General features: G+C 47.0%; 1 protein-coding gene and 1 long non-coding RNA gene across 5 annotated transcripts; one reads left to right on the forward strand and one right to left on the reverse strand.

Annotated features, from left to right (window-relative positions):
- Positions 1 to 17,928, forward strand: LOC144901990 (uncharacterized). The gene is made up of 3 exons (XR_013630203.1): positions 1 to 2,369; positions 3,017 to 3,055; positions 15,981 to 17,928. It is a non-coding gene; the product is annotated as an uncharacterized LOC144901990 (long non-coding RNA).
- LOC131136529 (uncharacterized) lies at positions 5,902 to 27,057 on the reverse strand. 4 transcript variants are annotated; one of them, XM_078798179.1, is made up of 14 exons: positions 26,515 to 27,057; positions 21,573 to 22,358; positions 15,990 to 19,677; positions 13,520 to 13,802; positions 13,115 to 13,333; positions 10,427 to 10,515; positions 10,266 to 10,339; positions 9,370 to 9,415; positions 9,043 to 9,083; positions 8,907 to 8,977; positions 8,637 to 8,812; positions 7,093 to 7,193; positions 6,824 to 7,005; positions 5,902 to 6,456 (listed from the first exon to the last, which is right to left on the reverse strand). In XM_078798179.1, the coding sequence occupies exons 2-13, from the start codon at positions 22,167 to 22,169 to the stop codon at positions 6,844 to 6,846; spliced, it is 5,547 nt and encodes a 1,848-aa protein (XP_078654305.1). In that variant the 5' UTR covers positions 22,170 to 22,358; positions 26,515 to 27,057; the 3' UTR covers positions 5,902 to 6,456; positions 6,824 to 6,843. The 4 variants fall into 4 exon arrangements, 3 of the variants coding, with proteins under 3 accessions (XP_078654305.1, XP_078654306.1, XP_057939448.2); XR_013630202.1 differs by lacking the exon at positions 5,902 to 6,456 and having other exon boundaries at positions 6,973 to 7,005; positions 8,624 to 8,812; positions 26,515 to 27,056; XM_078798180.1 differs by lacking the exons at positions 5,902 to 6,456; positions 6,824 to 7,005 and having other exon boundaries at positions 7,102 to 7,193; positions 8,622 to 8,812; positions 26,515 to 27,056.
- Between the last annotated feature and the right edge of the window lie 101 nt (positions 27,058 to 27,158).

Consider the following 27,158-nt stretch of genomic DNA (forward strand, 5'->3'; position numbering starts at 1 on the left):
GAATAATATTTGCAGATATTTGTGAAAAACTGAAAAATCTTCACTCGTATCGATCCGATACCGAGTGATACCGTATGGATATTTGGATGGATGCCCCCCTCCCCCACCCGGTCTCCAGGGTGTCCAAGCAGGGAGCGCATTGCGAGTACTGTCCCCTGAGCTCCTGTTACATACGTGATCATTTAGTGGACTGTAGCCGTGTGTGCATCCGTGTGCGATATTGACCTCTCACCTCTCTCATCGCCTTCGCCCTTTGACATTTGACTCATGTATTTGACTGTATAAATACTATACATACATATATATACATACATAGAAATATATATATATAATATATATAAAAAAATGAGATTGATATTACATTAAGAGGCTGGTCGCGGAACACCACGGCGGCGATATTCGATGGTCGACGTTTTGAGTGGCGGTCGTACGAGTAAAGGTGTACGTGTTTGCGATATCCGATATCTTCCTCCCCGCGTGCTTCTTGTGCCGTGTTGCCATTGTCTTGAAATAGCGTCCGAACACGTTGGCGTTTATCCTCAAATAGCGCAGGGGTGGGCAAACTGCGGCCCGGGGGCCACATGCGGCCCGCCACCAAGCGTTTGAATCCGGCCCGCCAGTATTATTCTTTTAACATACAAGCTGGCAAAGTTTACCCACCCCTGATCTCGAGTATCTTGAGCGCGTAGCGTCGTCTCCTCCCTCCTACACAGGCCCAAGTCAGTAGGGCGAGACATGCTAATCTCGACTTCTCTGTTTTGCTGCCACGTTATAAATAAAAACTTAGTCAGCCATGTTCTATCATTCTCATAATATTATGACTTTTGTTTTTTTTTCGGAAAATGACAAGAGTAAAGTCATAAATTTACGACTTTATTCTTGGAAATGTGCAGCTTTTCTTTCACATAGCTGTCTCAGGTAAAGCCTGCAACATCGTTATGGGATTTTTCTCGTAAATTTCCGACTTTGTTCTCGTAAATGTACGGCTTTATTTTCTTAATACTACAAGTTTTTTTCTGGTAAATTTAATTTGAGGCAGTCGCGTGTTCAGACTCGTTCCCGCTAATCAACAAACTCCGCCACACTATTTGAAGGATAACTGCCGGCTTCCGACTGGTAAAACACCCGGGCTGACACAGCCGGTCTTTGAATGCAGCAAAGTACGCCATGACGATCATCATCATAATAAAAATCATGAAAAGAATAATAATACACTTGCACCGTTTGCATCCACCCTTTGACCTCTTAACCCCGCCCTCTTCATGGCTGTACTTAACGCCGATGGTTGTGGCAGTGCTACCCTACGTCCATACGCCGTCCTCTTGCTGGCTTTTCCCTCCGCGTCCGTCCGACACCACGGCTGCCGAGCTGGAGATGAATGTTTCTTCTTCTTCTTCTTTTTTTTTTTTACTGATCAAATCAGCTATCAGGGATGTTTGTGTGTGGTGTAGCATTACTGTCACTATGGCAACAGTAGCATACACGACTTAAGACCGGTGCTCGCCACTGACGACTCACGTGGTTGCCATCGAGGAAACAATCCATGCACGCTTCTTCATTGATTGGATGTACTATTTATTTGCTTTTACTCTGGGGGTGTGTTCATGTGTCAGGGGAAGCACATCCTGGACTTTCACTGTGTGTGTGTGTGTGTGTGTGTGTGTGTGTGTGTGACAGTGGGAGTGTAGTAGTCAGTATAGCTTCCTCCTTCCCTCCTCCTCCTCTCTCTGGTGTCATGTAGCCCGTAGACATGCCCCGTGTCCTGTTAGGATAGTTGCATAATAGCATTGAGCCACCGTCCACTTCCTGCATGTGCTTGTTTGTAAATACACCAAATAAAAGCATCAGTATGAACCAAAGCTGTTAGTCCTCTCATCTTTTATGACTGCCTTCAATTATTATGATAGATGGCATTAACATTAAATAAATATTAATCTGAGATTTACAGGATAAAGTGGACAGAATTGTGTGTTACAGGCATCGTCTGAGACAGCTGTGAAAAGCGGGGACTTTTTCTGGGAGAAAAAACCTGTACATTTACAAAAGGCATAATTTTACAAGAATAAAATCATAAATTAACACAAAAAATGTTGTAATATTACGAGACTTACGAAGAAAAAAAGTTGTATATAAAGTGCAACAAAAAATATTTTATTTTGAAAAGCCTAGCTTCAGATGCGTGAGTAAAACGGAAGTTTACCACCCTGACATAAAATAATGTAATATGCATTCCAGGCCAGTAGGTGGCGATGTCTGCTTTCTTGTCGTAAAACTCTCCGAGGCGCATGCGCAGCTGCTGGTTCGTCTTCCGGTAGCGAATTCGAAATCCCTTTCAGCGGCGTTTTCGTGACATTTGAACGACGATTTTGGTAAGTACTATTACTCCATTTAATACACGAGAGATTTAATAAAAGTTCAGGTTGCTGAAGAAGCTCTGTAAAGCACAAACGTTGTTAGGGCGCCGTTCTCCGCCATGTTTGTTGGCACTGTGACGTCCTCGCGCATTGGAGGTGGGGGGGTGTTGACCGGCCGATTCAAATATCGAGACCAAGGGTAATATCAATGTCGGATTGATCCTTAAGGGACGGGTAGATATATTTTTAAGTTGTCTTTTATGTTCATATTTATATATTATTGATGTTAAAGTTATAAATGTTGTTCTTGGACACATGGGTGCATTGTGGGTAGGCTAAAAGTCACGTGTTTTGCATCAGAGCCAATGGTAGTTTTTGCTGTAGTTGAATCGTTTAACATTTACTTTGTGATCAAATAATTGTATATCAAAAAGGGAGTAAGATCATTTTATTGGTTGATAATGTCACATGAACTTATACTGATGTATTTACAAGCTGTCAAATTGTCCACAAATAAGTTTACTGATAAAAATATATACCTTTTTGCTTTGCTGATTATCATAAACAACAAATAAAAGGTAAATTTATTCAAGGATATTGAAACATTTCATGCATTGGTCTTTTTAACATTGAAGCAATTTAATGACTAGTCTTTCCCACAGGGCTGCGATCTATCTGTGGCGTCGGGTTGCGGTTGCATGGTAGGTGACATCATCACATCATTTGCAAATTTATAGATTTTTCCCACTGCTAACGTGTGTGCTAATGTCATGTCTTATTTTATCTTGTTATGTCCACTATATTGGGTAATAGAAGTGTAAAGGTGAATATAGGGATGCTATTTCATGTGTACTAGGGCTCTAATCGTGTTAAAAAGTGCATTTGTAAGGTGGTAAACACAACATAAAAATATTACGTTTATAAATAAGGAATCCTACTTTTGCGGAAATTCGCTTGTCTTGATATTTAGTAAAGCAACTCATGTAGCTATGCTAGTAGGTATGCTAAGAAGCTAAATATGTTTCTGGAAAAAGCTCTTCATATTTTGCCTTTATTATTACTGACTTTATGTATCAAATTACAACTAGACCATAATTTCATGTTTTGCTGTAAAATTATATTGTTAGAATAAATATGAATAATAAACAGCCATGGCCCACAAATGGCCCATGGGCCGCACTTTGATCGCCCCTGTTCAAGAAGCTCCATTAATAGCCGCCGTGTGCTTTCTTTAGGACAACCAAAGGATAAAAATTCCCCCGAGTCACCCTCAGCCCCCCCCCCCCAGCTGATAGCTATGATAGCACGTCCTCCATTGTGGGTCGTTATGGAGGACAACACGTTGCGCAATATGCAAGCGGACACCACCAGACAGCACCCTTCAGCCAAGCGTGGTTTAGTTCTCAGACATAAAAGGTTTTTATTATCATTATCGGATATAGAAGCAAAAAAAAAAGCTCACTTTTCTATGGCAATTGACTTTTTCCAGACGCACTGAGAGGCAGCAGGCAAAGGTTACACGTCATGCGATCTAGATAAATAACTCTTCTTTCTTTTAGTTGTACCTTTGCTAGAAAGTTAATCATCACTTGCATTAAAAAAAGTAAAGGGGAAGAAAAATATATGCAGGATATGTAAACAGTGAAAGAAATTGCACTTTCTTGGCTTGTTGTTCATAAAATTAAAAAAGCCACGCTACTTTAAAAACAAAGAAAAAAAGACCAAAAATAATAATCACTGATTGTCTGACCAATAAAAAACATGCTTGTCTACAAAGCAGAAAGTATACAATCATAGTCTAATGACATCTAATGTATTGGTCAGTTGTAAAAAACAACAAGAGGAAGATGAAATCTTACGTATAGAGCTTTATCTTCTATGTACATTCACATGAAACTAAATAGCGTATGACCTAAATGCCTCCGCGATCTATGCAGCTGTACACAACCTTGATGGAACATGACAAAGATATACTATATGTATCATAATAGAACAGTCCTTATCGCAGGACGTATTGCTTTGCTTCGATCGACACAAGACAGCATGGCACTTCTACGTCAAAACTGCTTCCTGTCTTTGCTGGACCGCCCCCGGGACATTCTGATTGTCAATAAAACATTCTCAAAGGCAATCTGATGGAACTGAAGACACATTTCACCACTGGGGAGGGGGGCAGGTGAGGCACAAAAAACTAGAACAAAAAATATTAGCTCATTCAATACCCGAGACGGGTTTTTACAAAGCCCAAACGCTCTGACCCAACCACGGCAAAAATAATTGTTGACAACCCTCCGCTTATGGATTTCACCTCAGAGCAATTTGAAGCTATAAAAACGGCCACCAGGTGGCAGAAGTGCATTCATGTGAATGGAAAAATGCCCTCTGACAGGAAGGAGGAAGTGACACAGTGTGCAGGTTAAACGTTGTTGGGAAATTTTAACGCTCATATAGTTCAGTTCCAAATTGTAAATTATTTATTATTGTGTTGTTTATGTTGGTATAGTTGTTTACATATTTGAGCTGTCACAAAAGCAAAAACTATTATGTCAAAGTGAACATTATGATCGAAATGTTTCTTTCCACAAAAAGCTGCTTTTCACCTGTTTTTAGTTGGGAGCTGATATTTCCCTGTACTTACCAATGGTCTACTTCTGATTACTAAATTTTTTTGTTCCTATGAAAGACGGGAGTCAAATTTTTCTTTTGGTAGGTTCCATGTTTATATAGCCATAGAACACAATAATGTGTGTGCCTTGAAAGATCAGTCGAAATGATGTAAAATGGCCGCTACTGAAGGGATGTCCGGGCCATTTGTTAGTACTTACTTACGCTACTCTTACTACAGAAGTACACTGTGCTCGGACGTGCAACTGCACTCAGTTCAACTTGCGTCTTTGAACGCAACTCTTCACGGTGCTACTATTAAAAACACTCGTGTTAAATTTCAGTTCATGTGAGCTGTCAACATATAAATATATTGTAAATATGTCCCGTCATTTATCTTTTTGTTCATAAAATACATTAAAAATATATTTTTCACCACCAGTGATTAGTCATGATTAATTAATTGAAAACTGTGATTAATTTGATTACATTTGTAGGCATTCGGTAACCCTACTAAAAGTACTAAGAGTTATTTATATAGCTATTTTAGTACGTAGACATGTCGTACGGGGGGGGTTGTGCTCACCAGGAGGCGCTAAACTTTTACAACAAAGCGTCAGGCTGTTACACATCACTGTGTAACACAAATATTTTTCAGCTTATAAAAATAAAACATGGGGTCTCGGTAGTATCGGAAAAACCAAAGTGGATTCTTCTCCCCTTGTCTCGGTTCTCTGTGCCTCACCAGCCGGGAACCTCAGCGCACGTGACGGCAATTCACCCTCAGGAAGCAAGACCGAAGCGTTAACAATAAACATTCCTCGTCTTCATAGAGTTCTTTAGCAGGCAGCACAGAAAAATAACGTCTTTCTTTAAAACCTCATTAGAAATTCTTTTGCAGCGATGCCTAACCCCCCCCCCCCCCACCCCGACCCACCCCCCCGTCTTAAAGTGAAGAAAACCCAAATGAGAGCTTTTCAGCTGGCGCCCTTCCTCCCTTTTTCCTCAAGGTGCAATGTGACTTTGGAAGCTTCCTTTCTGACCCAGTTAGCCATGTTCCACTTTCAGGTCAGTCTTTTCTTCTGAGCACACACGAGTCTTTAGTGTCCTCTTTAGTGTCCTCCATAGTGTCCTCTATAGTGTCCTCTTTAGTGTCCTCCATAGTGTCCTCTTTAGTGTCTTTAGCGTGCTCCGGCACTAGTGCAAATTCATTTTCAGCTGGTCTGTTTTTTCCTTGATCCGCTCTCTCTTTCATGCCCGGCCGCCTGGACAAAAGAGGTGTTGCCATGGTTGCATCCTTGGTGTGATGCCCTTCAAAGCGCGGTTCAACATCGGTCACAGCGTGCCGCCATGATGTCTTTCTTGCATTTTTCTGCCTTCTTGTCGTCGTCTTGTCGTCGTCTTGTACCCCCGGTGTCCAAACAGCACCTGTCCCGTGTGTCCCGGCGGCGGGCCTGGTCCTCTTTTTTTTCCCTTGTCGGTGCTCACACCTGAACACCTGAAGCAGAAAGGGGACGTACTGGCAACACGCTCACTTTGAACTGGTCAACATTGGGGACATGAATAGCGCTCATGCTAGCTTATTATTGTAAATGTCAAACCCATGAGGGGCAGACAGGAAGTTGCAGTTACGCAACAGTAGCCTGTGATTTTTTTTCGGGATTATAATGCCTGTTGTGAGACCATTCCGGAAGGGGGGGTGCAATCTGAAACATTTAGAACGGGCATCGAACATGGGAGTAACAAAGAGTCTGTCATATTACATGTCATATGTGTTTCACTATCAATGTAAACAAATGCAGACAGTGCTTTTTTTTGGGGGGGGGGTACTTTACATGCAGTTGTGTGCTCTTGTGTGTACTTGCCTGTGTGTGTGTGTGTTAGCTTATGAATGCGGAAGGGTCAAAAGTAAATCGTTGAGCCGTTTTCTCCTCTGCTCTCTGCTGCCATCTCCCAGTTTATCTTCCACGCCGCCATCCTCCTCCTCCTCCTCCTCTTCTTCTTCTTCTTCTCCGTCGTCGTCTTTTGCGTTCTGGCTCCCGGTGGCCTGCCCATGAGCAAGGTGACCAAGTTAAAGAAGTGTGAAAAAGGAAATGAAATGAATCATCTACTTTGCATGCGTCTGTGTACTCACACGGGGGCAGGCAGCGAGCGAGCTGGGGGTGTCGGGGCTCTCGTGGTGCCGGGGGTCACCGCTGGTGGAAACGGTCACCTCCACCACCCCCACCGCTACGTCTGATAGGAGCGGAGAAGTTAAGGTACGGTACTTTAGTGGGGGCCGTCCACAAGGGAAGGAAATCATGACAGAAGGCTCACTGGTCACAATAATAGGTACACCTTGAATGCCGCCTGTACCTAATGTTGTGTCCATAGAGTCCTTATCCCCCCTGATTGCAATCAGTCAGGGAAATGGAGAAAGCTGATGCTTGCTTGGCGTTCAGACAGCAACGAGTGGGATGACGGAGACGGGGAACCGTTTGTGCAAGCGGAGATGATGTGGTTGGAAAAGCACTTAAGTTTGTGCTGAGCCGAGGGCGGCGCAGAGAGGCAGCCATGGATGGTGGCCCGCGAGCGAGGGAACATGCACAGGCATGCTCCTCAAGGGGAAGACACAGGACACCCACGTCTACTGGGATGGTCACTACGATCCTACGGCCTACCCAATCACTAGCTGCCTACAAACTTTACTTTGGCGGGTTTATATATAGTATAAGTAAAGTAAATATATATAAGTACAGCGGAACCTCCAAACTCGAACACCCGAAATACCATATATTTGGAACCTGGCCAATACTTTTGTGCTTCTTTTTTGAGCCTTTTGCGTTTCCATGTCAACATAGGAGGTTGATGAGGAAAACCCAAAGATGGAGCATATGATTTCTGCATTAACGGAATGTTTATTGTTCTTGAACCTGACGATGAAATACCATCGCAGCGCTGTCACATATGCCCGCTATTTCACTTCGGACAAATGGTTGGAATTCTTTCATTTTTAGTGCTATTTTTCTATTTAAAAAACTAATTTATTTCAAATAGTACCCAAATGGCTCGCTTTTATTCATATTTAAAAAGGTAAATAGTTTTGTTTTTTTTAAATTAAAGCATTTGAAGTCATTTTTTCTGCCTTTTTTGGACTGAAAATTAACCAAACTAAGCATGTCAAGAACCTGAACCGAGTCAAAATTCCACTTTCTGTGCATTCTAAAGATATAAAAACAGATAAAAAGAGATGGCTCTTTAATGCACATAATAGGACACACCTATTCCATATTTTAAAATACCTCCAACATGGTTTTCTATCCACGTTGGAGCCACAAAGTAACAGCTACGTTCATGACAACGTTGTTTTCCAGACCGAAAAACCAAAACACAGCAGCGGCTCTGATATGTAGCATTAGCTTTCGGCGCTAGCTGGATGCATTGTGAGAAAATGTGTGTTGATGCTAGCCGCTAGCTGGCTAGTAGCTAGCCTAGCCTTCTCCTAGATTGTTTTGCATTGCCAACCCGCCTATAAAAATGTTGGATGTGGAGGAACGGTTGATTTCTTTTATCAGTACTTCCTAAGGGAACAGACCGTGTTCGACGTTGGAGGTTCCATTCCGTATTTAGACAGGAGCACGTATGGAGCGTGTGACACCTACAGAAACAAAAACTAACACACACACTTGCTTCATGGACCTGACTTGATGTGGCTATCGTCTCCGCCGACTCCGTCCCCGCAACCAAGTCGCCAGTCGCTCTCCTCCGCCTCGCCGCTCCCCTCCGGCCTCCGCTCCATCCTCAGCCGGATCTGTCGCTCTCTCACCAGCTCCCAGTTCCTCACCAGGAACACGCGATGTGTCACCACAAAGCTCCTGACCCACATCGGGATGGGAAAGCAAAGATAGCAGCCATTGAGTACGAGTAGCAGATCAGGCTTGGATTAGTGCCGCTGTTTGAGTCCCGTACCGCTCAGTGCCGCTCAGAGGCTCCATGTCGAGGTGAGGAAAGAGGCTGGCCAGGTCGCTGGAGGTCTCCTCCTGTGGACGGAGGAGCCATTAGCTTCACCTTTTCCACTAAAAGCATAAATGCTAGTCAGTCTTACCGCTGCGTGCTGAGACGCTAACGGCCTTTCCTTCATGCGACCTGTCAACAAAGAGACAAGCCGTTATATCCGACACCAGGACATCCATTTGGAAAACTGTACAGCGGAACCCGTTTAAGTCGATGCGACCTAAGCGCTTGTCGACATCACTGAAAGCGAAACTAGCCGTCGCTTGTGCTTGTGACTTTGGCCGGAGACATGAGGAGATCGGGTAAACATTAAATTCAAATTATGGAAGTTTGTTTTTTAGTAAGAAGGACCAGGACGTGATGAGTTGGTCGATATCGTCAACAAAAGCGGGTTCCGCAGCAGAACTGAATGACTTACAGTATCGCCGCTTCCTCTTCAGCGGGAAGGCCGGTTGCCTTTGGAGCTGCGGAGAAATGACAGGAACATGATGAAAACCTGCAATTCCTTCGTCCTCTCGTCGTCCAGTCCAGTCGGCGACGTAGAATGGCGTTTGTATGTTTATAGCTTCATTTCCTGTCTTACTATGATGACAATTTCTTTCATATTCTGGCTCAGAGTATCCGGAATGATGATCTGGATCAGTCTTTGATATTTTGTAGACCATTTTGGAAACTTCCTGTATGTGCTCTGACCATTTATTGTGGCGTTATCGTATGCACATATGGTTAAAATGCTCCTATCCTATGCTCCCTTCAATGCCTCAAAATTTCCGAATCATCCCCAAAACTTAATCGGTTCTTCCATATCCCATTTTTGACAATTCCTGAAGATTTCATCCGAATCCATTCAGAGCTTTTCAAGCTATTGTGAACACAAACAGAGTTAAATGATGAGAAACCCCGATCTCGCCAATCGGTTGTGAATGCTGAGATCTAGAAAATCCTAGAAAAATCCCAATATTTTGTTCAGGATCAATGCCAAGAATAAGAAAAGTAATAACACACTCCCTTCAATCCATTGAGAAAGGCCGATGCTAAGACGCTGCATTAAAATAACATAAAACGGCAAACAACATCTTCTCAGGAAGTGCGTGACTGCTGAGAGATGCCGTCGGTGCGCTGAAATGCCGTGTCAGCAAATAACCCAGGGAAGAACAAACGATAAATAAATTAGGCCGGGCTTTCAGCAGCATTAGAGTGATTGATTCTCAGCATGCAGACCAGGAACGCCCACGAGTAGCCGGCTTCTTCCTCCACGTTCCTCAGCTCACGACTTCAATGTCCTAATGTGACGTCGCTTGCAGCTGCGTTTACCTGGCTGTGCTGCCAAAGCCACATGACATCATAGGGTAACTGGAAATGGATCCTCTTCAGCCTCAAGTACTTCCCTGCAAGGACACAACAGGAGTTTGGATGAATGGTCATGCTAACGTCCGACCGTGACACGGTTTCTTTTTCGTCAGGCGTCCGCTCACCAACATGGATGGGCGCAGGTAAAAGGCTGTAGTCGCGCTCCCCCGGTTTGTATTCCGTACTCCGTCTGGAAAACAACTGGGAGGGGGGGCTAAAGAGGAAGTGAAGTCAGTGAAGATAGAGTGGAATTCCCCTAAGGTCGTACATGTCTGAATCGAATCCAAAACTTCAAGAGATTATCCTGCTAAAGTGACACCTTGGGGGTTTGTTTTTATTGTCTTTAGGTCTAATACAGTAATCCCTCGTTTATGGCGGTTAAGTGATTCCAAACCCGACTGTGATAAGGGAATTGCCACGCTGCATGATTCTGTAAATTGTAAAATTCTGTACAAATTCTGTACAAATTCTGTAAATTGGCTAACAATTTCCAAATTTAAAAACGGAGTTTCTCACAGACAATTCATGCTGTCTAACATTGGCAGCATTTCCTTTTCAACAGTATTCATTATGTTTATTGTGAACGCAAACAATTTTGCAACATTCCATTTGTATTTACTTTGCCGACCAAGAGCAAACGTCTCGGTGACTAATGACTCTCGGGGCTAAGGCTCTGCTTCTCGATGTGGAGTTTTTTCTCCCAGATGGGAAAACTGGGTCGGGTGGACGGGGCCAGATTTATATACTCTATGATTAATTAATCACATTATGTATTATGGCCTGCGATTGGCTGCCAAACAGTCCAGGGTGTACCCCGCCTCTCGCCCGAAGTCAGTTGGGATAGGCTCCAGCATACCCTCAGCTTTGGAGCAAATTGGCCCTATATTGTTTATCTATGGTTGTGGATATTTATATTTAAATTCTTTCATCTTCATATAGTAATACCTCGCCAGTTGGCTTTGAATTCTGCAGTTTTTCAAAAATATGTTACTTAATAACTCATTGCTGTTTCATGGTTGATAATGGCCTAATATTTGTCCAAAAATATGCACATTTTAAATATTTGTTCAAGTATAAAAAGGGCTAAATGAAGTAAAATACAAATATATGGCAACGAGAAGATGCATTCAGACATTTTGATGATGTGTACTGTTCTCTACTGACCACTAGTGGTCAGTATTGGCAATAATAGCGAGCACAGGAAGTAAATAAAGAACAAGAACGGGTCAGTTAATACACTCCTGATCAGAAGAGCAGTTGAAAAATTGCAAAAATGTACCGTCATTTTGTACTGTTGGATTTTGAGGAGGTTCTAAGTAGAGCTTCAAAATGCAAAAAAAAAAAAGACAAAAAATGTTTTTGAGTAAATAATTTATTGCAAAGCATGAAAGTGAAATAGGCTGCTCATCACAGAGCGCAGCCTTTCAAAGACAAAATCCTGGCAAAAATGTGGATTGGTGTCATTTTCAGTCAGGTATTCATTTTGTCAGGATCTCTTGATGGCAAAGGCAAAAAAAGCTTTCTCTCTTTGAACGTCGCAGCAACCTCAGATGCTGAGGTTGGATAAGAGTCTTTCTGGAAAACTTCTGGAAAATATCCTGAGGGTTACAAAAAACAAAAAAGTCAAGTGTCGACCCAAAAGGTGGTCGACATGAGCCGGAGGATCCCATTGGCCGCCCATCCTCGGCCCAAATGAAGGTTGTACTGATGCCGAGTGCAGTCCAATAACCATCAGACGCCAAAACATGGGACATTGAAAGGTGGAGGAAAGTTTTATTCTCCCTCACGGTCTTGGCGGTGACTGGCATGACAAGGAGATCCCTGAGATGTTTTCCACACGGCACATCATGATCCTTCAATGGAACAGTGGCGCTTCATGTTGCGCAGGGGCGTCAAACGAGATGTCGCAGGCTTGACTGGCTTTTCCAACACTTTTTGATGCTTTTGGACCGTCCTGCTTCCTGCTTCCCCTCTTCTAAATCCAATTGGGTCAAGATTTGGACGTCAGTTCCAGACCATGGGTGCCTTCCGGGAAGCCATCTTCACCACCTGGAGCCTCCTGGAAAGACTGGCATCAAGCACGCCGCCAAGCCATTTTTCAGGTGAGTAATAAGAACGGCAGAGCTACTTTTTACTGACTCTTTTGAAGATTTTATTTCTGTTTTAGTTTTCTTAACCTTTGGATAAACTGACTAACAGACAATTTCACTTTAACGCTTGTTTACACTCAGTGGCTTACTCACATTTCTTCTTTTTGCATTTTGAAGCTCTACTAAGCATCTCCTTTAGATGCAACAGTCCAAAAGGAGTGTTTATGTCTTATGTACATATGTCTTATGTTCTCTTATTATGTCTACTAAATTAGGTAATACGAATTTGATGGTCAAACTGCAAAATTATTCCACTTCACGGACGTCTGGAACCAATTAACAGTGATAAACGAGGGATTACTGCATATAAGACGGTACAGTTTTCATGCATGCTCTTCCCGTGTTTCTTCTAAACATGTATCTCGCTGTTTAGAGACAATAAGGAAGTTAACAATACTTCCACTGTAGTATTTTTGTAGTTTTTGCTGAGTTCCGGTCACCAACACATGGCGACATAAACATGGTGAATTTTCCTAGTAAGGACCCCTTTGGGTCTCCACTTTTATGTGGACCATCCTTATTAGCAGTGGCGGACTTGATGACGGGTTAAGCGACTTCCACCGTATTCCTTTTGGGGGTCAACTAGCATCCTGGAACAGATTCTGTTTGACCTTAGAGGTTCCACTGTATAAATATGGCGACAGGCATGAGTAAAATGCTCACTCTGTAGTTTTGTAATCGTCCGAGTAAAGCCCCGCCCTCAAAAAGGTCTTCCTTGGAGGGGCGTCGTCCCGCTCGTCTCTTTGGATGCTGACCGGCTGCGATGCGGGCTGCGATGCGGGCTGCGATGCGGGCTGCGATGCGGTCTGCGATGCGGGCTGCGATGCGGCCGAATAGTTGAAAGTTTCGGCGAGAGTGTCGCAACACTCCTGGTCTGCGCCGCTAAAAAGGAAAGCATGAAGCGAGAGATAGAGCGACAGGCAGGAAACAAAAAGAGAAAGAAGAGGCACTGGTTTAGCACACAGTGCTGAAATGTGGCTGGTTAATACGGGGACGTCCAACAGGCCATCAAAGGCTGCTTTGTGAGCGCGAGCGTCGGGGGCGCGGGGGGGGGGGGGGGGTGTTTACCTCTGGTGACAGGGAGACGCGTCATGTTTTCTCTTCCGTCCTCGTTTCCTCTTGGCCTGAAGCTCGGCATCCGTCACCTGCTGCACCGAGCTGACGTCCACTCCATCGCTTTTATTATTATTATTATTAGGCGAGAGGTCGGGTGGCGGCACAGGCGGGGACAAAGCGGAGGTCAGAGGGCGTTTCCTGGGTCGTCCCGGTCGCCTTTTGTTTTTGCCATCCGCTCTGTGTGCTGCTGGCACGGCTTCGGGCTGCCCGCGGCTTCTCGAGTCACCTTGTAAGCCTGCAGTGGGTGGAACGGAGAAGAGAGGGCAGTGAGGAAATGAGACAGATGTGGCTCAGCGATGAGGCCCGCAGGAGGTGTGAGGTGAGGCCGCTCTCGGCTGAGTCATGCAGATGGGCCACCGATTAGATGAGTCACAACCGGATTACTTCTGGGAAAGCCAAGTGATTGATGCACACGGTCGGCGCCGCGGCCTGCAGATGGCACTGTTGTGGAAAAAGCACCACTAGTCCTGTACTCTATTTTTGGAATTTTGCCAATCATCCACAGTCCTTATGTGAAACATGAACGCACGTCTTCCTCTTTTCTGCACGTTCTCAAGATAAAAAAACAGATAAAACAGATAAAAAGAGGCAGCTAAGAATGCACATAATGGGACGCACCTATTCCAGATTCTGAAAAAACCTCCAAAAACCAAGCTACAGCAACATTCTTCTTTTTATTATTCGTTCATTAATTCATTTTCTACCGCTTTTCCTCACAAGGGTCGCGGGGATGCTGAAGCCTATCCCAGCTGTCTTCGGGCAAGAGGCGTTGTACACCCTGACAAACAACCATTCACACTCACATTCATACCTATGGACAATTTGGAGTCGCTAATTAACCTAGCATGTTTTTTGGAATGTGGGAGGAAACCGGAGTACCCGGAGAAAACCCATGCATGCACGAAGAGAACATGTAAACTCCACACAGAGATGGCCGAGGGTGGAATTCAACCCTGGTCTCCTTGCTGTGAGGTCTGCGCGCTAACCACTCGACCGCCGTGCCGCCCGTCCTGTACTCTATTTTTGGAATTTTGCCCATCATCCACAGTCCTTATGTGAAAAATGATAAAAAAAACTGATCAAACAGATAAAAAGAGGCAGCTAAGAATGCACATAATGGGACGCACCTATTCCAGCTTCTGAAAAAACCTCCAAAAACCAAACTACAGTGACATTCTTCTTTTTATTATTATTATTATTATTACCATTGTTACGCCAAAGAACTAATTTATTTGTAGTGACACCTTGCCACACCTACTAGCCGGCTAGCCACTAGCCTCACCACACACTTTCTCCAAGTGCATCAGCGCTGCGTTCACAGTCTCTCAGGTCACTCCCAAAAGCAACGCTACATACATAGCAGAAATACATACTAATGTTGTTAGTCCATAATTATAACTATTAGTAAACTCAAGTGGAAAAACAGACACGAAACATTTTATAAGTGCAATAACAAACCCCATTTTCCTGGCAATAAAAGACGATAATTATGAAAACATTTTTCCTATAATCGGCCCTGAAACCACTATGCTAACCGATGGTGTTGCAAACAGTCCCTTTGTTTGTATTTGCTGTCTCTGTACTTTAGTATGTGTTGGTATTACAAAAGAAGAAAGAGTACAGTAGTTCTACTGTAGTTTTTACAGACGTGCCATGTAGTTTTTTGTGTTGCCATGTGGAACGTATTCCCATGCGGTCGTGTGTTTGGTTTTAGACGGCATCATGTTTTTTCCCCAAACACCCCCCCCCCCCCCACCCTACGCTCTTTCTAAACCCCCCACTGACCCGCTAATCCTTCATCAATCACTACTGAGCTCATCTTGTTTTTTTTTTCTTTCCATTTTTCCACCGTCTCCGACAAGGCCGACCACTCTTTGCTTATTGAATCTCTCCAAGTCAAATAGCCCCCGTCGGCCAGCGGCGAGGGGGAAGCGGGGCGGCTTTAAATAGCCGATGCGGCGGTTAACTAATGATTGCGCTCTCCGGGTAGCCTTGAGCTACCAAACATTGTGCGGTGGGCTCCGGCTCGGGGTGAGAGTTTTTGGCTGGTTCCCATCAAGGAATTGCTCCTATAGCTAGAAGACTTTTTTTTTTCTTTCGAATTCCAACTGCGCGGTTGCTGAGTGGTTATGAGTGTGTTAAACACATCCGCTGCTCAGCAGAAGGAGTTTGAACAAGGCTATAAAAAGACACCGGTTTGATCTCCGGGCTTTGATGTGCGCCCAAAAAACATCTAAAGTAAAAACAATGTCACTTTTCCCCCCAGGTAAATTTCATCTTGACATTGTGTAAATAAATCATCGTATCACCGAGCAGTGAAATGGGAGTCAAACCGAACAAAAACACCCGACTGCCATGCTAATATGCAAAGAAACATAAGTTCATAACATGCTCCATCACCTTGTCCTTCCAGGTTTCTCACCTGATTCTCTCCTCTCGGTCCAAGCCGGCTGGTCCGTCCTCCATAACCTACCTCCCCCCAGGTTCCTGGTGGCTACCCCGCTCCTCAAGCCACGCCCTCCTTTCGCCGCGGCCGAAGATGTGAACAGGTTGGTGTGCGTTGGGGATGGGGACTTCCTGTTCAGGTGAATATCTTCCTCGTCATAGTCCTCGTGGTCCGAGGGGACCGTTCGGCCTGCGTGTCCACTGAAGGACCCCCAGTTGGAGTTTGGGAACTCTGCACCCCCAGGCTTTGTCCAACCGTGGCTCAGGCCGCCCCACCCTCCCCCGAATGAAGACAAGTGAGATGAGCCCAGTCCCACGGAGAAAAGAGACGCGGGTCTGGATCTCTCTGACAAAGATGATGCCGATGATGCGGCGGAGAAGGAATTGTTTCCGTTCTCACGTAGCCAAGGTGACTCTTTGGACAGAACGCCGCCCATTCCTCTTGTCCCCTTCTTCACGCCTCCTTGTCCCAGCATCAACCGAGACTTTGCACTGGAGAAACTCTCTCTCGCCACCGCTTCGCCGCCCTCACGATCACGTAACGCCACCTCGTCGTCCACGTTTGGCTCAGTAGGCCTCTCCCTGTGTTTATGCTTGTGTTCGCTCCGCCCGCAGTCACACGGGAGGCTCGACGTGTACCCTCCGCTTCCTTCCACCTCCCCCCCGAAAGCTCCCTCCCTCAGCAGCCTGCTCCTCCGCCTGTGGAACCTGGCAGGGTTGAGGAGGAAGTGGGCGTGGTGCGGCTGTTGCGGGGCGTACTGGTGAGGAGAGGGAATTGGGTACGAGCCGGGAAGGTGGTGGTACAGCGTCGTGGCTGGCGGGTAGCTGCTGTAGAAGCCCATGTTGTCGATGCCGTCCTGGAACTTTGACGGGCAGCCGCACTGCCGGCGCTCCGGCTTCCTGTTACAATGCACGGGCTGGCAGGGGTAGAACGGCTGGGGGGGGAAGGCGGGATTGGCGGCAAAGGTGGGAGGGTGAGGCGAATAGAAGCCGTTCAGATTGATCCTGAAAACGTTGGAGCGGTGAGAATGCGAGGAGTGATGCCGCCTGCCCCCGAGCGCGTTCCCGCTCCCCTCCAAACCCTGCGCCAGCTCCGCTCGAGCCCAGGCTCTCCGACCGATGTGGACTTCGCTGAATTGACCGATGAGCTCTTCCAGTTCCGACAGAAACTCCGGGTCCTGCATGAGTAGCTGCTGGTGTTTCTTTTTGTGTTTATTTTTCTGTTTCTTCAGTGTGTTGTGACCAAGGCAAGGGAGGAAATCGGAATGGGGGCACTTGCTGTTGTGCCCGGGACAGGGGCACAAGCAGGCGCAGGAAGAGGGGCAGCTGTAATCCCTCCGCTTGTGCCGATGCCGGTGTCGCTCCATGGCTGTTGAGTTGCTGACCGGACTCTTGTGTCTGGACATCAGAAAATGAGAGGCGCTCTCGATAAGAGAAGGATTTTTCAGACCGCCTAGAATTCCCCCGGACCTTTGCCCCAACCTGAGGACACCTCTTGCCCCCCTCATGTCTGCTCGCTCGCAGACACTGTTGTTATCGGTTCCGATCCCACTATCGCTGGGCAATGTCTCCTCGCTGTGAGATTCACTCCTGGGGGAGGGGGTCGGGTCTTTTAGGTGGCCCGGGGACCCGGGAGTCGGATGCAGCGGAGGCGGGGGCGAAGAGAGCTTACATGACGACTGGTGAAAAGGGAAGTGGTGCCTGCCCTGGCATGGGCAACTCTTCTTCACAAAGGGGGAGACGGAGGAGCAGGACAGGGGGCGGGGTGACGTGCAGGAGGAAGATGGCGACGGGAGCGAGAACGGGGGAGGAAAAACCAGAGCGGATGTTGGCTCGGTGACACTTCCTTCGCTATACGGACTCTGGGCCCCACTGGAGTGGGTAAGGGACGGGGAGGGGAAGGGGTGGGCGGGCTGAGACATGAAGAAAGATGTTTCTGTGGGATGGCTGAACAAAGACGACTGAGTGAAGCTGTTGGGTTTCAGATGAGCCGTTTGGGATTTGGGCTTGCGTCCTCGTCTCTTCCCCATGTAGATGGTTCCTCTCTTGCTCACGTTGATCAGAGGCCCCAGCTTGGCCCCGAAGGAGGAGGACAGGGCGGAGAGCGTGGGCACTATCGGAGACTCGGTCGACTTGCATGCGCTTGGATTGTTCTGTGTAGCTTTAGTTCTCCTGCCGTCATTCCCGGGATAGCCGGGATTTATTACCTTGTGAAGCCGCCTCTTCTTCCTTTTCTTCCTCTCGTTGATGAGCTTCCTGATCTTTAGCTGCCTGTTTCCCTTTTCGGGAGAAGGGTGAGGATCTGTGACTTCTGTGGGATTCATAGCTTGTTTGCGAGGACGACCGCGTTTTTTGGGGCTGGACTCCAAGACCGGGAACGGTTGAACATTGTCACACCCCAAAAAGGCGATTTCCTCGGGTGAAAGCCTAAGAGGTTCATCGTAGAACATGCAGTGGGATTTGGGGCGGCCTCTTCTTCTGGTTGGGGTCGCAGGGCTTTTGGGGGCGGAAGGCGGGCTGGGGTCTAATGTGGAATGATTCCGTTTCGGGGATGATGGTTTGACCGGAGAAGACACAGACACCGGAACGCTGTTGGTCGGGGACGGAGAAGGAGACGAATGAGTCAGCTCATCGGTCTGCCGATTAGGTGCCTGGGACAAACTAGCTTGAGAATCATCTTTCTGATTTTCCGCCCTCTGAGCCCGATGCACCAACTTTGTCCAGCTGGGCCGTCGAGCTTTACGTTTCTTCAGCGGTCTGCTGTCTTGCTCTTGCAAGGAATGGGGAGAAAGAGGAGGCGGAGCAGACGAAGACACAGGGTGTTTTGGTGGCACCGTTGACCGGTTGAAGACCTCCTTTTCTTTTGACTTATTGTCATCGCCTGCTGGGGCTTGGTGCTCAGCTTCTTTGACCGGCGTGCAAATATTATCTCTGACATCCCCATCGTCTGGTCTGCCTTTAGATGTTTGATCTCCTTTACCGTTGCCGCTCCATTTGGTATCATCTTTCCTGATCTTGTCCTTGTTTTTCTCAGCTTTTTCTCCAGTCTTTGGTTCCTCACCACCTTTATGGTCAGACACCGGTCGCTCCTTCCCATGTCTCCATTTGCCATCTTTTCCTTTGTCTTTTTTCTTCTTTTTTATTCCTTCCTTTCGACTGTCAGCCTTCACTCTTGCTAGGTCCAGTCCATCTCCCTTCGATTTTTTCTCCTTCCGTTTCTCTTTCCTTATCTTCCGCTCTTTCTTTTTGTCTTTGGAGAGATATCGTGAAGGATCCGCATCCGGTGACTGAGAAGACATATCCCTTTCGGGCAAACAGAGCTGTGTTTGAGAGGAGCTTGGAGGTGTTGTGGATGGTTCCGCACAAGGAACTGGAGAACCGCTGTGTTTCCCAGATTTGATTTTTGGGCTATCTCCGATGTTATCTTCAGAGCATTTCCCATTTGAAAGCCCTTTCTGCTTCTGGGTCTGCACCACACCATTGTGGTTCTTGTTGATTCCCGCTTCAGGAGGCGTGTCTACGCATGGCGTGGAAGTTGAAGGCGAGGAAAGTTTAGGTCCTGCAGGAACCGGCTGGTCACGGATGCTTGGAGTCTTCTCTTTCTTTACGCTCTCAGGCGGACCAGTTGAAGTTGCTTCTGCGTTCGTTGCCAGTTTCGGTGGAACCTGGGAAGTGCGGGGGGGAAAAAAGCGATCTCTGATTATTGTGACATCATTGCGACGGCTGCTATTGACAACGGTGGGAGGACGACAATAACAGAAATGCTTTTGTTTTTGTCCAGCCATTAAAGTCGAGACTGAGGACAAAGTGACTCAATCAGGCAGAGAAAGGAGGGCACATCGAGGAGGAGACAGAGCGAGGTGACGGAAACGGGAAACGGAGGGGGTGACACAGAAAGGAAAGGCACAGAGCAGAGGAAGAGAGCGGGACGGGGACAGAAGGGGAGTGAAAGATAAATGAGAGCAGGTAGAGAAAGGAGAGGATGTAAAAATAGACGAGAGGGACAGATATAGAGTGTCAGGCGAAGAGAAAACGCTCGTGCTATTGGTTACTATAAATTGCCGCTAATATAGATGAGAAGGCCTGACATTTTGTACTTGTCCTGTAATTTTGGTACGCGGCGGCTTGAGTGGCGTTTGTGCAGCTCGAGCAATAAGCTTCCCCTTGGGCGATTGTCAGAAGGACTGATGGACCAATGCCTGTAATGGCCGAGCGGTTGCTGTGCCGCCCGTCCTATTTATAGGCCGCTTTATTTAAATGTGCTGCTTGCTTTTAAAGATCGAGACAATTGCTCGTATGACCTTAGGACGGGACGGCGCACCACAAGGCTGAGCGATTTTACTCCATGTGGTTCGGAACCAAAACCAAAGCACGGCGACAGCACATATGTTCCGTTAATACTGTCTGAATACTTTTTACTACCTCAACCCGACAATAATACATCAGGAATACATCACAGCATATCCTTGCAATCTGGATAGCGTGCTGTATTAGACATGCTGTATGTGTGGGTAGCAGTAGCAGGCCTGGAACTGGAAAAGGGTCTCCAGGCTCCGGCTTCTCCTTGGCACCATCGCTAGTCATGACTCCCACCAGCCGAAGCGTGTTTGTTTGGATGCGTGACGCGAGAAACACTCATTTTTAATGCGTGGCGCACCTTTGTACTCCACTGAATGTTCCGTACCGTATACACCTAGCGGGTGGTATTGGAGTTATTGACTAAAGGTTCTGTATCGATCGACATATTGATATATTAATATTTTTGGAATGCGGAAGCAAACCCGAGTACACGGAGAAAACCACACACATGGAGAACATACAAGCGCCATTTGGACTCATATTTCCCCCATCTCCTGGCTGTGGGGCCAACATGCTAACCACGAGGCGAGATATAGTTCAATTTCTCCAGCTGACATCTGACACATATTGTACTTCTTTAGACAGCAAACTCGTTGCAACGGAATATCAACTGAGCCTCTGCTGGTTGTAAGATACGAGTAAGAAACAATCAATTCCACACAATCAACTATGGTCGACGGATGGTATTGGGTAAAATCTGCAACATTTTGACTCAGGTAAGTGTTTAACTCGTCCAAAGCAGCTGCACATTTTATTCTTTGCATGCTTTTGATTTGTAATTTGTTGAGAAATGAATCAGAAGATGGTTTAGGGTGCACAGCAACGTTACTTAGCTAGCTATTAAATAGCTGTAATATCAGCAGCCCCAGAAACGCCGAACCAAAGGAAAATGATTGGCCGTCTCTGTGGCTCCCATCAGCCTTGCCGGGCTTTAATAGCGAGCTACAGCTCATTGTTTTTGCTCCGTCGACAACAGCTTTATTGTTTTGGACTCGTCTCCCTGCTCTCGTGTCTGTGTTTACAGCCCAGTCCCGGCGGGACCGGAGGACCGGAGAACCGGAGGACTTGAGTGAATGTGTTCCACAAATGCTGAATGTAAGCAACAGTTTACAACAAAGGTCAACATATTGTCAACGGTAACGATTGTTTTGTTCACAGCTTGTTTACACCGTGCTAAGCCGCCATTGAAGGTTCAACCCACCTGTTTGGCAGACTTGGTCCCTGAGCTGGCAATGGCTGACGCTGAGGCGGAAGCAGTAGGACATGACGCCAGCGATGAAGACGATGATAACTGCGGAGGCAGGGCAGCAGATGCGGTTTGTTTGGATGCGGTCTGCACACCGTCCGAGCCTGAGAGGGTCTCCCTGTTGCCGTGGTCCGGATTAGAGCCGCCCCTGCTGGGGAGCACCCCTCCTCGGACCTGCCTCTGGTAGGTTCTGATGGTGGGCTTGCAGACGTAGCTCTCCAAGATCTTGGGCGGCTTCTTGGTGCGCTTGGCCTGGACTCCGATGCGGAGTCGCACATTCCCGTCGGGGCAGCCGCTGTCTTTGCCACATATCTGAAGCTGCTGCTGCCCTGCGCCTCCGCAGCGCCCCTCGATGAGCAACTCCAGTACTGCCCCCTTGTCCCCTTCTCTCTTTTTCCCTCGTCGCTCCTCTTTCCTACTACAGTCCGAATCCTCCCCCTCGACCATCCGCTTTCGTTTGTCCTGGTCCTGCTCCAAGTCCTCAGGTGCAGGGGAGGCATCCAGAGTGGAGTCCGTCATCGGAGGGGTACCCCCCTTCATTCTCTGGTCCATCAGAGAAGTCAGGGGGGAGGAGCTGAGGGCTGTGCACTTCCCAGTATATCACCGACCCGAGTCCGCGGGGGGGGGGGTTGCTTGCAGGTAGAGTGACAGATTGAAGAAAAAGAGTCCGACTAAGGACAGTTGAGCTTCTTCATCTGGCAACGAACAATCTTGTCCGTCGGGCTTGAGCTCACAAAACGCCTGTTAAGATAGAGAGAGCGAGAGAGAGATGGAAAGAGAGGGAGGGGGGCGGACAGAAAGATAGAATCCAGTGATTAGTCACTTCAGTGAGCACAGATGCTGAGTAGCAGCAGCACAGAAACTGGAAGGAAAGTCCCCTTCCAGTCGGGCAGCTGCAAGGAGGCACGAGTGTGTGTCCACAGAGATGATCTCATCACGCAGAGGACCCCGGGGGCTAATCAACGCCGCCGATTCCCCGAATGCCTGCACTTACTGGAAGCGAGCCTGAGTCACGTTCTTCCAAAACAATGTGCGAGTAAGACTGCAAAAAAAAAACTTTTGACCTCTGGGTCGATTATCATTCAATCGGCACCTCGCTGATTCCAGCCCCCGCCCCCGCACCCCCCTCTTCCCTACTCTCGCCGCCATCTTTGCGCCTTCTGTTCTCAGCTACTCCCACCAGCACTTCTCCGCTCACCCTTCCCTCCAATCCGCTGTACTTTCTTTTCTCTCCGAAAAAACTCCCCTTTTCATTTCTGGCAGAAAGCTTTCGCATGCATTCTCTATTAGCCCCCCCCCCCCCCCCCCCCGCTCTCTCGCTCTCATTCTGAGTGTGTCTGAGTAGACCACACGGCTAAACGGTCAAAGTCATACACTATATTCTCGTTAATCACAACCATATTTCCTCCTGCACTTCATTCCGTTCCAAATCCCTCCAGCCACAGTCCCAACAACCCCCCCCCTCGCCACTCAGTCATGGTAACACCACGTAGCAAAGGGGGGGAAACTTATTTTTGGAAGGGAGCGCAAATTCCTTCTCCTCCCATTGCTTCCTCTGAGTCAAGTAAGCTTTTCATTGACCCCATTGTAAATGGACTTTTAATGTGACATTACAGTGAAGCAACACGCCCTAAAATAATATTGTACCCCACCAAAATAAACGCCACCCCGCTCACCCTCTCCCCATCCTTCATGACATTGCTTCTTACATCATGGGAGACCTGAATTTTATAATATACGCCCCCCCCGGGAGCCTCTTGGGACATCCACTCAAGCGCCTCCTTAAACAGACAAGAGCATCCCAGATAATGTTTTCATTTAGGAGCCCCCCCGCCCCCCCCCACGCACACACACACACCCTAAAAACCACCCCTGGAATCAGACGGAACGCAAATCAACATCTGTTCCAGTAAGAGCGTTACGTAAGCGCGTATTCCCACCTCCAAGCCCTGCCATGAAATCAAATGAAAGGAGCGGTTAAACATCCTAATAGCCGACCTTCTCGCACGCCTCCTAAGCAGGAGGGAACGTCGTGCTTTGTAGTCTCCAACTTAAAGGGAGCCCATCCCGCGTCAATCCAAGTGCATACTTAATAGTACTTTATACTCTCCGGACCGTAGCGCTCAAACATAACTCTAAATTATTCTAACATTGGACCAGCAGCTATTTCCCGTGACAGGATGATGGGTGGACCTGACACCGGAGTGAGCGCGGGCTACTCGGCAGTGCCGAGGCGACGATTAAATCATGATAATGGCCCGCCATCTTTCCGGCCGCCATCAGCATTCAATGAAGGCGTTATCATCATCATCAATAACCGGCATCTGCCTGACAACAGCACCAGCACGGGAGCTCAGCTGGGTGTCAGGATGCTGTGTTGATGCCCCCAGCGCTTCGCACGCACACACACACACACACACACACACACACACACGCAAAGTTTATCCTGTCAGCAAAAGAAATAGGGACCGTTTCTACTAAAGATGCTCCATATTGGCTTCCTTAACGATGTAGCGATATCATTTCCCATAGCGATATACGTACGTACGTAGGCAGTCACAGCTTAAGTAACGAGTGAACACATTATGCTTCTTTTACTGTGATTTCACACAAATACTGCAATATGCAATGTAACTTATAGATATGGGCTCACTTTACAATAAGTACTAACGACTAAAGCACATACATTTAGAGTAGTTACTAGGAACTAATAAAGAACTAATGACTAAGACGCACAAATACGAATGAAGAACTGACAAGGAACTCTTGAGTAAAGTAGTTACTGAGGAACTAAGACACATACATTTAGAGTAGTTACTGAGATTGGATTGGAAGATTGGAACTCAGATGAGAGGTCAAACATCTTCAAAGACAGGGGTGTCCATAGTGCGGCCCGGGGTCGTTACGGTACTGAGGAACTCATGAAGAACTAGAATGACTAAGGCACATACATTTAGAGTAGTTACTGAAGAACTCATGACAAGCACATACATTTACAGTAGTTACTGAAGAACTAATGACAGGCACATACGTTTAGAGTAGTTACTCAGGAACTAATTAAGAACTAATGAACTGATGAGTAGAGTAGTTACTGAGAAACTAAGGCACATACATTTAGAGTAGTTACTGAGGAACTAATGACAGACTCATACATTTAGAGTAGTTACTGGGTAACTAATGTCAGGCCCGTAGGTTTTGAGTAGTTGCTGAGGAACTAATTAAGAACTAATGGGGGACTGATGAGTAGAGTAGTTACTGAGAAACTAAGGCACATACATTTAGAGTAGTTACTGAGGGAACTAATGACAGACACATACGTTTAGAGTAGTTACTGAGGAACTAATGCCAGGCCCATAGGTTTGGAGTAGTTACCGAGGAACTAATGGGGAACTGATGAGGAGAGTAGTTACTGCGAAACTAAGGCACATACATTTAGAGTAGTTACCGAGGGAACTAATGACAGACACATACATTTAGAGTACTGACTGAGGGAACTAATGACAGACACATACGTTTAGAGTAGTTACTGAGGAACTAATGCCAGGCCCATAGGTTTGGAGTAGTTACCGAGGAACTAATGGGGAACTGATGAGAAGAGTAGTTACTGAGAAACTAAGGCACATACCTTTAGAGTAGTTACTGAGGGAACTAATGACAGACACATACATTTAGAGTAGTTACTGAGGGAACTAATGACAGACACATATGTTTAGAGTAGTTAATGAGGAACTAATGCCAGGCCCATAGGTTTGGAGTAGTTACCGAGGAACTAATGGGGAACTGATGAGAAGAGTAGTTACTGAGAAACTAAGGCACATACATTTAGAGTAGTTACTGATTAACTAATGCAGTATTAATAACGAACTAATGACTAAAATACACACATTTAGAGTAGTTACTGAGGAACTAATGAAGAACTAATGAGGAACTAATGACTAAGATACACAAATACGAATGAACAACTAATGAGTAGTGACTGAGGAACTAATACATAAACTTAAAGTAATTCCTGAGGAATGAAAGAAGAACTAACGAGGGCCTATTGAGTAGAGTAGTTACTGAGGAACTAAGACCACCCTAGGTTCTGCCACTGCGACATCGAACCTTAACGTTTGCCACAAACTGTGCACTGACGGTACCTCCCCAGAGACAAGTTCCCAAGTTGGAAACCTCCCAGAGCCAAGACCATCAGAGCATGGACGGGACCACCACGGTACTATCACAATACTGGACAATTCCCAGACCATTTCTTAGTGGACTACTATACGCAGTCCACAGTCAGTCACCCTGCGTGGGTACCAAATTTCAAGGGAACAACGTAAGCACCTTTTAAGGTAACACACACGTGACCAGCTCCTGTACTTTTTTACTGAATGACACATGCACGTTGAGCTCCTTGTAAAGCGTGTTGGGCGTACATTGGGCGTACATTGGGCGTACATTGGGCGTACATTGGGCGTACATTGTGTACCCGGATGACAGCTGCGTAGGCTTACTGATATTTCCACTGGAGGTACTCACAGTCGGGGCAGAGGGGGTGTTGCCGCACTCTCTCAAACACGCACACACACACACACACACACATTACGACTTTGCGCACCTGAAAAAAATCCCTAATCTCATGCACGTCAAACAACCGTACACACACGCACACACGCACACACACACACGGAAGTGAGGGCTTGTGGCGCGCCACCTTGTTGTTTTTCCCTCCTTTCGCTGCTGCTGCTGGCGGGAAAAAACATTGCAACGTGCACGGCGGACACACTCGGCAACAAGGGATAAAATTAGCGCAAAGTGCATGATCGCGATCCTGCGTGGCGCGAACGGGCCTGCGCACACACCCCCACAAACATCGCGTAGATGTCCGCAAAAAAAAGCCACGCAAGCCACTTACCTCCTTTAAAAGCGGTCCCGGAGCAAACTGCGTTAGAAGACGCTGGAGAAGGTGAAGATGTTGCTGTCCGGACCCCCCCACCCCCCCACCCCCCGAACTCTCCTCCTCCGTCCACCAGCTCCACCGCCACCCGTGTGTGTGTGTGTGTGTGGCCCCCGCGAAAATCTCCACGGCGCCGAGCAAAGCGACGACGTGGCGTGGATTAGACGCGTTAAAGGTTACGCGACTCGTCCTCGGAGCTTCCTCCGCGGAGCAACAACATTGGCGCTGGTGTTTTCATAACCGTACAGTGGGCAGCTCTGGTGCGTTGCTGCATGTCCGCCGCCAGGTGGCGCGCTGGCTGCTCTTCCATCCAGTCCTGGCTCTTTCCCCCCCTCTCGCTCTCACTTCCCGGCATGAAAAGTTGCGTCGTTTCCCGCCAGTAATAATACAGACTCGCGCTGCGTGTCCGGGTGTCCCACGGGCCCTGAACGCCGCAGCAGCATACAGTAATGCACTGTATACGCGCGTGTGCGAGTGGGTGTGCGCTCAAGGAGGTAAACAGTGAACGCAACAGCGCAAGAAACGACAAGGAGGGAGGGGCGTTATTTGGAGGATACGTTGGATTAATAAAATGGCGACGATTTGGCTCAAGTCCTGAGGAA

This window comes from Doryrhamphus excisus, linkage group LG17 (assembly GCF_037039965.1).
Source record: "Doryrhamphus excisus strain RoL-2023G ecotype Guam linkage group LG17, RoL_Dexc_Guam_v1.1, whole genome shotgun sequence".
NCBI classification, from domain to species: domain Eukaryota; kingdom Metazoa; phylum Chordata; class Actinopteri; order Syngnathiformes; family Syngnathidae; genus Doryrhamphus; species Doryrhamphus excisus.

Excerpts from the sequence above, each read along its gene's own strand:
- LOC131136529 (XM_078798179.1), bottom strand. The coding sequence starts at position 22,169 with ATGGACCAGAGAATGAAGGGGGGTACCCCTCCGATGACGGACTCCACT. Across the intron at positions 8,978-9,042 it reads TAGCGTCTCAGCACGCAGCG|GAGGAGACCTCCAGCGACCT; the intron begins GTAAGACTGACT and ends CTCCGTCCACAG. Across the intron at positions 7,194-8,636 it reads CGATAGCCACATCAAGTCAG|ACGTAGCGGTGGGGGTGGTG; the intron begins GTCCATGAAGCA and ends CGCTCCTATCAG.